This window comes from Rhinatrema bivittatum, chromosome 9 (assembly GCF_901001135.1).
Source record: "Rhinatrema bivittatum chromosome 9, aRhiBiv1.1, whole genome shotgun sequence".
In the NCBI taxonomy this organism is placed as follows: Eukaryota; Metazoa; Chordata; class Amphibia; order Gymnophiona; family Rhinatrematidae; genus Rhinatrema; species Rhinatrema bivittatum.
In genome coordinates, this window is record NC_042623.1 from 232,699,131 (window position 1) to 232,711,714 (window position 12,584).

The window sequence follows — 12,584 nt, forward strand, 5'->3', positions numbered from 1 at the left end:
CCCAATAACTGAACTAGGTCCTTGAGAATAAAATTTCCCCCTGCTCTGGAATCAATCAGAGCAAGGACTAGGAAGGACCGGGAGTCGCAGGTCAGTGTAACTGGTAAGGACAACTGAGTGGCCGGACAGGTAGTGCCCAAGTTCAGGACCCCTACTGAACTTAGGCCCGGAACTTTCCTGGATGGACTGGGCAGGCCTGAAGACGATGGCCTGATGCTTCGCAATACAGATTGTCTCTGCCGGAGGCACTCTTCCGGGGACAGCCGCCCACGGCCCAACTGCATGGGTTCTTCCGCTTTGCCACAGAAAGGACCCTACCGGTGGCAGGGCTGGTGGTCAGTGGTGAGCAGGAGCATTCCAAGGTGGACCTTCTGGGTATCCAATTTTACTGATGGTGCTCTTGGAGACGATGGTCGATTCGGCTAGTCAAGTCAATAAGGTCCTCAAGTGAGGATGGGAGCTCACAAGCTGCCGGTTCATCTTTTAGCTGAGGAGATAGTCCATCCAGGTAAACAGCTCGCAGGCAATCTTCTTGCCAAGAGAGCTTGGTAGCTAAGGTCCGAAATTCTATAGTGCAGTCAAACAGGCTCCACTGGCCTTGCCGTAAGTGAAGAAGATTAGCATTTGCCATGGCGCGCCACCCAGGGTTGTTGAAGATCCGACGGAATACGGTCACAAAATGAGATAGTTCTTGTGGGAGCCAGTCCGAGTGCTCCCATAAAAGCGAGGCCCAGGCCAACACCTTCCCCTCCAAACGAGACAGGATGAATGTGACCTTTGTGAGTTCATCTTGGAAGATGGAGAGCTGCAGAGCAAACTGCATATAACATTGCTTGATAAACCCTCTGCAGAGCTTGGAATCACCATTTAAATGAGGCAGAGCTGGTAGGGCCAGCAAGGCTCTGGAAGTGCAAGACTGCTTTTGGTTGGAAGAAACTGGTGCTGGAACTGAGTGACCGGATTGGGCATCAAGCCGGCGTGCAGTCACTCAATGGAGGAGGCCAGTGCCTCGAGGAATCGTTGCTGTTCTTGTACCTTAGAAGCCAGGCCAGGAATAGCCTGGAGGGCACACGGCTCCGCCATGGCCTTTGCAGCCTGTTGCCCAGGAGGTGGACCCTTGGACAAAGGTGGGGTTGACACTACCTGTAGGGGAGGCCCTACGGGTCCCCACCGTTGGCAGGCGGAGCTGGCTGAGCTTCGCCAATACCAGCCCTCGTTCCCCGCGGGTTGAGTCCTTGGGTACCGGGGCCAGCTGAAGTTAGGTGGGCCTCCATGCGAGGTCTTCAGGAGGATGATGAGGTGGTCAGCCAGGGACCAGCAACAGTAGAACAGGAGAGTCTGTACTGGACGAGGTGGAGTCCCGGAGACCCGGGCGCCAAAAGGAACAAGAGTCAGACAGGGGTCACCCGAGCAAGAAGATGCTGAAGCCTGAAAGGCCAAGTCCAGGACTAAGACTGTAGAGGCATCATGGAACAGGCTGAAGTCAGGGCAGGCGGCATTCAAGGAGCAGTGGCAAGGCAAGACTATGGTCAAGTCCAAGAGATGATCAGAAGCATAGTCAAACAAAGCAGAGGTCAGGACTAGGAGATGATCAGAGTGTGGTCAGACGAAGCAGTGGTCTGGACTAGGAGATGATCAGTAGTGTGGTCAGGTGAAGCAGAGGTCTGGACTAGGAGATGATCAGTAGCGTAGTCAGGCAAAGCAGTGGTCGGGTCCAGGAGAAGGTCAGTCCGTAAGAATAGCTGAGTAGAATGAAGCACAGGAACCAGGAACACGAGGAAATCACCAAGGAGGCAACGAAGTACACGTCCAGCGTGGAGATCTGTTGCAAAGGTGACTAAAAGGAGCTGAGCCCGGCCTTATATACCAGAATCATCATATATATCACCATCCGTGGCCGCGGGTTAGGTTCCTGCCTTGGCCCCTTTAAAAGGAACAGAGATGCGCGCACGCTTAGGCAGGAGCACAGAATGGGATGGCGGCGTCCCTCCGCGGACCACGCGGGGAGGCCCGCTGCGGAGGACTGGAGTCAGCTGTAGAGACAGGAGCACCTAGGACGGCCTGTAGATGGAGACGGCGGCCCACAGCCACAAGGGAAGTGGAGCCAGATGCTGGAGCAGGCAGAAGAGGGTAAGAGGGCCTGGCCTTACCTGCCGCAGCCGGCACACGCAACATCTATGAGTGCATAATCTTAAATCCAGCCTTAAATACAAATCAAAGGAAACAGAAAGGTTCTAAGAGTAGCTCAAATGCTATAATGTGCATTGCCCCCTGGGGTTCAGAGTGTGAATCAACTTCTTTCTTTCAACTCAGTTCAATTAGCCTCTGTTGAATACATACACAATTTTCCTTTTTCTCCACTCTGTGATTTTTTAAGGCAACGGACAGCTACTGGGAAGACTTAATTGGACTCTCATAACTTGTGCAACAGATCACCAACAAGGAAATAATTTTTTCTATACCACCCTTCCCCCATACATATTAATACATGAAATTCAGAGTCACATAAGTACACGGAGTAAATAGAAATAATATAAATGCAAGAACCAGTTTCAGAAAAATCTGCAGTTTAAAAGAAGAAATACAGAACATGGGAATCTTGATCTTACCTCAAGGCACCATGTTTCACACAAGAGTTTTTCATGCTGAGCTGTTGCCCGTCCTTGTTTCAAAGAACGTGAAGCTCTACAAAAGAGCATAAAAGTCCGTATAAAACATTCTTAAATAAAGCTTTTATAAAACCTATCTAAAATTGTTTTTCTGTCAGTGGTCATGTAATAAAAGACCATACAATGTCTATAAAATTAAAAAAATAAAAATAAATTACTTGTGGGTCAATTTTCAGTTAGCCACTGAGCAACAAAGTTAAGCAAATAATTTTACTAAATTATTTTTAGTGAAATTTTCAGCCACATCTAACAAGTTAGGTTTGCAGATGAAAATTATCCTAAATCTAGCTAGAATCAAATTTGTATGGCTAGATTTAAGCCAGCTTTTTGTGCAACCAGAGTTATAAGGCTAAATTTAGCCGCTTAGCACTGAAAATCTGCACTGACCAGCTTAATTGAAAACCTGCCCCAGAACAACTCTAGAGCTACCCCTTTACTGAGCAATTAAATTTGCGCACCCTGTGAATTTGGAGGAACAAATTTAGTCATTCAGTCTGGGACAGTTTTTAAAGTCAGAGATTTATTTGGCTAACTTCAGAAGTTAGCCAGGTAAACCTTTTCAAAATGGCCCCTTGTATTCTCTAGTCAGATACTCAAGAAACACAAGATCATCTTAACAAAAGATAACATCACAGCAATCTTCACAATTCAAGATCATTTCATAATTATAGTTATTTGGAGAAATCTCTAATAACAAAAGAAGAGCAAAACACCTTACTGTGTATAATATCTAGAAAATATGCAAACAAAAGCACAAAAAGATGAAAAATCAATCCAAAGTAAATTCAAGCATAATAATAAAGAACTTGGTATCAGAAATCAACAGTGCTTAAATGATACTCTCTTGCCTGCAAGAAAGCACTTAGGATCAGATCATGCACCATTTTTCTGTCAATAACTATCTTTATAGCAAAAACTCTTTGATTAATCTCCAAAATAACCATAAATATTAATTATATTAATTTTTATATTTATTTAATTATTAAGGTCTTCAAGACTTCTGCAAACTTCTCAAAAACTAAAGGTCAGTGCTCCCACTTAACTGCATACCCAATACTGACAATGTTTCAGTAACCTACATTTTATTTATTAAAACTTAATATCCTACTTATTCAAACATGTTACCCAAGCAGTAGACAAGATAAAAAAAAATACAATCATAACAACCAAAATTATCAAATATAAACATAACAACACATCAAATTCACATAAACATAAAACAAGAGCAAAAATGTTACAATTCCTGCCCGCGGAGTTACTCTCCGTGAGCAGGCCTCTCACCTCATGCGGCAGGGAACGCCGCCAGGAGAGCCTAGTCCCGTGGCAGGACGCCACCGACGCCTTCTTCCGCGGCCTGGGTGCCGCCCCCCATCTTCGGCCCTGCACTCCAGGGCCAAGCCTGCCGGGAACCGTCTTTCGCGGCTAGCCGCCACTGCAGACATCACCTCCGCGGCCCGGAGGCCGTGTCCGACGCTGCCACTCCTCCTTCGCAGCAGGGAGCCGCTCGCTCCTGGGGTCCTTGCGGTACAGGCAGGCTGCCTCAGTCTATGCCTACCTCCCTCTGCCTTCTTTGTGGCCTAGTGCCGTCATCGAGACCTGTGGCCTGGAGGCCGCACCTACCAGCCTTCTTGCAGCAGGGAGCCGTCGCCCGGTATCCTCTTCGAGCGGCAGGGGAAAGCACGCTGCCGCTCCAACATCATCTTGTGGCCTGGAGGCCGCCCCGAAGCCAGCCTGCGCCTCCGTGGTGAAGTGCAGGAGAGCACCGCTATCTGTGGTGCTGCAGTTCCTCTCTTCAGCTTCAGCCTTTCCTTAGGCGCCGACGCGCGCCTCTTCACACCATTTAAAGGGCCAGCCACAGGAAGTGCTGCTGGCTCCTCCTGATGATGACTTCCTGCTTCTGCCCTATAAAAGGGATTCTTCTTCAGTCTCTCATGGCCTTCGGATCGGGTTTCACAGTTGTCTGTGTCTTCTGACCGTTCCAGGTCCTCCGTGGTCTCCTTCTGCTTTGACGGCTTTGACTCCATGTTCCACATATCCTTCGTCCAGGTCTTCAGTCGTCTCCATGTCCCAGATGTTCTTCATCCAGATATCTTCTTGTTCCTGGTGCCTGATGTTTTGGCTTCATGTTGTCTTGTTCCTCGTCTCGTCTGTGATGTCTTCACTTCAGCCCTCGTCTGCGATGTCTTCGCTTCAGCCCTCGTCTGTGATGTCTTCGCCTCTGTCCTAGTCCAAAGTCTTCTGTGTTCCAAGGACTTCGTCTACCCTCGTCCTGTCTGGCCTGCCGCCCACTGCCGTACCCAGCGGCAGGTCCGAAAGGGCTTGGAACGGTCGGAGGACTGTTCATCAATCAACATTGCGTTGTTGGTTATCCGGGGCGTGCAGGTCCGGTTGAAGGTCAGACCTTGTTCCCTAGTCCTTGCTTCAGCTTTGTCCTGCTCTCGTTACCCATGCTCGCACCAGCTCACCTCCCGCGGTGTGGCTTGGGGCTCCTCCCTGAGTCATGCCGTGGCCCAAGGGCTCACTTCACCAGCTATAGAGACGACCGCGCCCCTGTGCCTATAACCATAGCCGAAGGCCTCCCAGCCCTCGGTCCTTAACAACTGCCGGAGGGTGCGCTCGTGACAAAAAAGACAAATTAAAAAAAATCCATTATTAATTAAGAGTCTAATCTACATAATTTAAACAAACATAAAAGGCTCTCAACGGGCAACAAATTATATGTTATCAAATGCCTTATTAAAAAAACAGGATTTCACAGCCTCCCTAAATTTCCGATATTCCAAAATTGAGAGAATGTCGGAGAATAAAGCATCACCACACAGAAGCTCTGTATCCTCACAGAATAATTAAACTAATCAAAATAGAGAGGATATATCTTATTTATTTTATTTTATTTTATTTTTTATCTCTATTTTTATTTTAAATTATCAGAAACACCACCATCAGAACTAGTGCAAATGTAATTTAATCCACCGCCTCTCGCCACGCAATGGGCCGCAAGCAATTTCAGCAGTTTGTCAAGCACTGAATTTGTAATCATTTGGTGTTGTTTCACGTTTACTCATAGTATTTTATTTAATCCACTTAAAAACTTTATTTTTTATTTTTTACCCCAAAACCAAAAATATTTTCCATTAAATCCTAAGATTTTTATACTTAGCTCCCACTGTAGATTTTATTTCAATACTGTCCCGACATGGGCCATGTTTCGACTGTTTCCAGTCTTCATCAGGGCATGCCTTGTATCTCAAATTCTATTTTGCCTTTCCAACGCTCTAGTCATTTAATTTGACCTTTAAGAAATATTACTGCACATGAAATAATTCTACTGTGATTCCAATTGAAGCAGTAATGGCGCCTCGGCATTCAATAAAGCATTCCATAATGACAGAGCCTGAAAGCTAAGGGGTAGATTTTATAAAGTTGCGAGTGGGTGTCCATAGTGTGCGCATGTTATAAAATCGGGGATTGGCGCATGCAACGGGGTGCACAATTGTGCCCCTGTGCGTGCCGACGCCCTCTGCCTTCCCCAGTTCCCTCCCAGGCCGCTACTCTAACCTCCCTTCCCCTTCCCTTAACCAACCAGGCCCTTACCCCTGTCCTATCTCCCCCCCCCCCAAAAATTATTTTACCTGCTGCGCCTGCCAGCACCCGGCTAGCACACAATCCTCCGACAAAGCGGCAAATGGCTGCTGTACCGGAGGCCTCTGGCCCTGCCCCACCCCCCGGACCACCTCTCCCCACCCCTTTCCCAAAGCCCTGGGACTTAGACGGGTCCCGGGGCTTTACATGCGTTGCATAGGACTTTTAAAATCTACCCCTAAATGAAAATTCCCTGGTGGATTGTAAATGAATAACAGAAGGAGAAGGGATGTGAAGCAACCCAGCCTGAGAAGAACATAATATCCTTCTGGCTGATTTTCTCACAGAGGAAGGGGCGTCGGTAGTCACTGTTGATAATTGGTGCAGGGTTTCATTGTGGTCTTTCAATTGAGTTGGGTTTGTGGCATATTATGGAATCTTGGTCAAAGTGGCGATGATTCCTCCCACGGGGACGGGCCCCGTGGGGAACCACAGCGATAGGCTAGACTCTAGTAAGCAGACACTGAGTAAAGAAAGCTTGATTGTACTGCTGATGTAAGTAGAATCTTGCTTCATGGAAGGGATAGTACTGTAGGCCAGCGATATCACAGTAAGCTCAGCCAGTCTCTATAGATGATGGTCTCACCTGGATGTAACAAGGTTGGGTAGCATTCCGCAGCATGAGATAAGCCGAACCTGAAGGGTGGATAAAGGAGAGCTGGAGCGTAGCAATCCTTACAGAGTGGCAGTGCTGGTAACTTCCTTGGTAGAAGAATGGAGACTGGGACCCGAGGTCTGAGGTGCAGGATACCCTGAGCAGGATAGGCCCTCGAGGAGCGAGTATCTAGGAGCGCCGAAGGATCCTGGAAGAAAGTAGATAGGACCCCCCGAGGAGTGGGTGTCCTAGGTTAGGTAGTTGAACCCCGAAGGGCAGATAGAAGCGAGAAGCCCCCGAGGAGCGAGTACCCAGAACTTCTGTAGGAGCGAGTCACCCCGGAGGGAAGAAAGGAATCCAAGCGAGCAGCTTAGAAGCGGTCAGAGTAGCAAAACTGAAGTCCTTGCTAACTCGTTGGGCTATAGCGGAGCGGAGGTTTAAATACCCGGAGGTACTGATGTCATGCGGTGGGGACGTCCCTGAGGTTCCCGCCATGATGTATTCAAAAGTGTAGGTGGCTTGTGCGCGCGCGTGCCTAGGAGGCCTCAGGAAGAAGCATGGTGGACGGGGATGCCCATGCTATGTCAGAGACGCCGAGGGTTTCGGCAATCAGCACCGGAGGCAGCCATCCTTCCCAGGGAGGAGGAACAGGGTAGAAGAGAGGTGAGGCAGAGTGGTTGCAGCCGTCTGCAACCGATGGACGCAACAGTACCCCCCTTCAAAGGGCCCCCTCCAGGACCTCTTCCTGGTTGTCTGGATTTTCGAGGATGTGCGAGATGAAATTGACGTACCATGTCTTTATCCATGATGTTGGCCAGAGGTTCCCATGAGTTTTCTTCTGGTCCATAGCCCTCCCAGGAGATGAGGTATTCCCATGTCTTGCCTCTCTTACGGACATCCAAGATGTCATCTACGGCATATTCAGTGTCGTCCTCCGTGTCCAGATTTGTGGGTTCTGGGGTCTTCTTGGAGAACTCTGAGAGCATCAAGGGTTTTAACAGAGAGACATGAAAAGCGTTGTGTATTCTCATAGATGGAGTTAATTTTAGACTGTACGTCAGATTTCCCAAGCGCCGAAGGATTGCAAAAGGTCCTACATAGCAAGACGCAAAGCGTGCTGAAGGTAGTTTAAGGCGGAGGAACTTGGTACTCAGCCAGACTTTGTCTCCAGGCTGAAACTGAGGTGCCTCTTGATGGTGAGCATCATAGATCTTTTTTGCTTTCTGTCCTGCTTTGAGGAGCAGGTCCTTCGTTTGCTTCCAAAGCTGAGATAGCTCTGCTGCAGTGGCAGGAGAAGCAACAGGTAAGGGAATTGGCAGAGGAGGAAGTGGTTGTCGTCCATAGACAAGTTAGAAGGGAGAAAACCCTGTAGATGTAGCAGGATGCGAATTGATACCAAATTCTGCCCAAGGCAGCAGTTCTGCCCAGTCACTCTGTCTTGAGTTAACGTAGGACCATAGAAACTGTTTAAGTGTTCTGTTCATTCTTTCGGACAGAATATGCTTAGGCATTCCATGAAGGCAGAAGATATGATTGATGAAGAGTTTTGTTAACTCCACAGCAAAAGGTAATTCTGGTAAAGCTACGAAATGTGCCATCTTGGAGAAGCGGTCAACGGTGACCCAAATGGTATTGTTTCTGTTGGAGAGTGGTAAGTCTACCACAAAATCGGTTGCTATATGTGTCCAAAGTTCATCCGGCGCTGGCAGGGGTTGTAGTAGACCACACGGACGTCTGGCTAGTGGCTTTTGCTTGGCGCAGACAGCACAGGAGCCCACATAAGCTTGTACATCCTTTTTCATGGTTGGCCACCAGTAATACCACTGTAACATAGCCAAAGTGTGACTCTGTCCAGGATGGCTGGCTAGGCGGGAATCATGTGCCCACTTCAACAGTTTCCTCCTCTGATTTCTAGCCATGACTGTCTTCCCAGCGGGTACAACATCAGTGGCTGCAAGAACCACTCTCCCGGGGTCAATGATATGACGGGGTTCGTCAGGCACATCCTGAGGTGAGAAGGATCATGACAGGGCATCAGCCCGAGTGTTCTTCTCTCCCGGATGGTATTTCAAGAGGAAATCGAATCTGTTAAAGAAGAGTGACCATCTTGCTTGAAGAGTCGTTGAGCATGTCTAAGATACTCCAAGTTCTTGTGATCAGTGTACACTACTATCTGGTGTTGTGCACCTTCCAGCCAAGGACGCCATTCCTCAAAGGCCAGCTTGATTGCAAGTAACTCTTTGTCTCTGATTCTGTAATTTCTTTTGGCAGGAGAGGATCGCCTTGAGAAGAAGGAGCAGGGATGGAGCCATCGGAGGCCCTGTAATCAAACACGGAGTGAGGAGCTGATCAGGCCTGCGCGATCGGCGCTAAAGCCCATCGGGGTAAGGCCTTTTAAATCCACTCCTACCCCACACGGGCTTCCCCGCCGACCCCGAGGTGTTTCCTTCCTCCTTACCTGCCATCTCGCCAGGCCTTGCCTCAGATCCTGCACATCGGTCCCGCACGCAAGCACAGCCCCGCAGCCTATCCTGCTTCAGGCGCCCTCATGATATCAGCAAGCGGCGACTCCCGGGGCTTTTAAATTGCCTGCAGCTTCCCGGCGTCGTGCGCCAAAGGGGCCTGCCCCTTTGTGCGCCCCTTAGTGCAGCCCCTTATTCGCTACCCAACCAGGTCACCCCCTGACTTCCCATTCTCTGCATTCCCCTCTACTGTCCACCCTGTATCCCCCTTCCCCCAAGTCCTAGACTCCTACAGTGCAATCTTCTATATGCACTTGTTTCTCTCTTGCACCCCTTCCAACCTTTACCACCTATCCCACCCTTACTACTCGTTATACCCACAGCCATGCCACCCAGCACTCAGACTACTCACTACCCTTACCACAACATGTCTTACTTCCCCATTCCCATTCTCAACCCTCGCCCACATGTCCGTAACCAAATTTTCACCCCTACCCCCTCTTCAAGCCTTAGATCACTGGTCCCCATCATGATCACACCATTAACACAACTCCTCTGCCTTACCACTATATCCATTCTCCTCTTTAACTCACAATCTTTAACTAAAAAATTCCCCATCCTGAACGACCTACTGCAGGACTCCCAGCCTGACATCTGTGCTATCACAGAAACATGGTTTAGTCAGACAGATATTCTGAATAGAATCAACTCCCTTCCAACATTTATGATATATATTCCATCCCCAGACTCAAAAAAAGAGGAGGCGGCCTCCTATTAGCTACCAAGAAAGAATTAAAGCTGATTCCCCAAGAAGTCAACATAGCACATAAATTCAAAGTCGGCTTCTTCAAATCTCCACAGCTTCAAATATGCCTTGTCTACACCCCACCTGGCCTCCTCAATGCTAATGCATCACCACTCATCGAATTCATTGCAGATCGGATAGACATAGACACCCCTGCTATCATCTTGGGAGATTTCAATTTACATGTTGACTGTATTCCTTTACCACCGTCATGCGAGGCCTTCCTAACCTCTATGTCAGCCATGGGCTTCACTCAAATTATTTCCAGTCCTACCCACAAAGCTGGTCACACCCTCGACCTGATTTTCACAAACTCTCACCTCCTCACAACTTCACCCCCCATCTGCACCTCCATACCATGGTCTGACCATGCACTCATAAAAACAACCCTCTCTACAAACAAAATGCTCAGCCCAAACAACAAACAAAACAATACTATACAATACAGGAAGTTTTGTTCCCTAGAGGACCTGTCCCTATCCCTCTCAAAGAACCTACTGAATCTAGACCTTACTAACGAGGACAGTGCCTACAGCTCCTGGAAGAACATCACTAAACAAATTGCTGATGAAAACTGTCCCATTATCACCAAAGAAATAACACCATCTAACCCAAAAAAACCTTGGTTTACGCCCGAACTTAAAGCTCTTAACTCCAATTACGAGCCAAGGAAAAGAAATGGCATAAGAACCCCTCCCCGGCCCTTCAGGCTTCCTACAAACACACCCTCCACACCTACAGAACCTCCATTATGAAAACAAAAAGAGATTACTACGCTCAGAAAATCCACAACTACCAATACGATGCCAAAGCCCTCTTTGCTTATGTTTCATCCCTCACAAATTCAACACCTCCCCCTATCTCAGATACAGACGCCAAAAACAAGTGTATGGAATTAGCTATTTCCACACCAAAATCACCAACATTATCTCGAAATTCCCCCCAACCTCCCCCCCCCCCTTACCACCCAAAAATCACCCTGTAACACTCTCATCTCATTCAAACTCACCTCGGCCTCAGAGATAACTAGACTCCTAAAGAAAATGAAACCCTCCTCCCACCCAGAAGATTCCATCCCTACAAAATCGCTCCTTGCTATTCCAGATGCCATAGCCAAACCTATCTCCGAAATTATTAACCGATCCCTCACCCTAGGTAAGGTCCCCGACGAACTGAAACAAGCCACCTTCAAACCCATCCTAAAGAAACCCAATCTGGACCCAGCAGTCCCTGCCAACTACCGACCGATATCCAACCTTTCATTCATAGCAAAACTCATGGAAAGGGTAGTTAACGCTCAGCTCATAGAACACCTTGATAGTCACAACTTGCTATTCCCTTCTCAATTCGGCTTCCGAAAATTCTTCAACACGGAAACCTTGTTAATTTCTCTTACTGATAAAATCCTCAAAGGGTTAGATAAAGGCCAAACTTACATCCTGGCCTTGCTAGACATCTCTGCAGCCTTTGATACCGTCAACCATAAACTCCTTATCAATTGCCTTTCAGATATCGGTATCGCGGGCTCAGCCCTGAACTGGTTGTCCTCTTTCTTAGACAACCGCTTCTACAAAGTCAAAATTGGCAATCATGAATCAAACTCAGTCAAGTTATCACATGGTGTTCACCAAGGCTCTTCCCTCTCCCCCACCCTTTTTAATATTTACTTACTACCTCTATGCCAACTTCTTGCAGATCTTGGACTTACACACTATGTATATGCGGACGATGTCCAGATACTCCTACCGGTCACTGATTCTGTAACAAATGCCCTTAAAGTCTGGGATAAATGCCTCTCCTCAATCAATAGCCTTTTCACCAACCTTAACCTCGCCCTAAATTCCTTGAAAACTGAATTACTCTACATCTCTCCTGCCCGCCACCCTCCCACTTCTCCTCTTCCTCCTCACCCTTTCTCACAACATGTTAGAGACATAGGGGTCACCCTGGATGACCACCTCAATCTCCAAAAACACATAACCAACGTTACAAAGGACTGCTTTTATAAATTACACATACTGAAGAAATTAAGACCCCTTTTACACCATAACGATTTCCGAACTGTCCTCCAATCTACACTATTTTCAAAAATCGACTACTGCAATACCCTACTTCTAGGATTGTCTGCATCCACCACCAAACCACTGCAAATGCTGCAAAATGCAGCAGCTAGAATTCTTACTAACTCCCGCAGATCAGACCACATCACTCCAATCCTCAGAGACCTCCACTGGCTTCCTATCCCAGCTAGAATCCTCCATAAAAGCCTAACCATTATCCACAAAACCCTACACAATAATGAGATTCACTGGCTTAATGACTCTCTCCAGTTTCATATCCCCAACAGACCTACTAGATCCGCCTACCTGGGGACTCTAACTACCCCCTCATACAAATCCACCCAGCTCACT

At 47.8% G+C, this 12,584-nt stretch overlaps 1 protein-coding gene across 6 annotated transcripts in view; it reads right to left on the minus strand.

Annotated features, from left to right (window-relative positions):
• The window catches only part of LOC115099048 (very long-chain specific acyl-CoA dehydrogenase, mitochondrial-like), a 490,244-nt gene that overhangs the window by 24,262 nt on the left and 453,398 nt on the right, over positions 1-12,584 (minus strand). For all 6 annotated transcript variants that reach the window (XM_029616323.1, XM_029616322.1, XM_029616317.1 and 3 more), the window contains one exon: positions 2,610-2,685. In XM_029616323.1, coding sequence (XP_029472183.1) covers positions 2,610-2,685 — 76 coding nt within the window. The remainder of the gene's footprint in view (positions 1-2,609; positions 2,686-12,584) is intronic.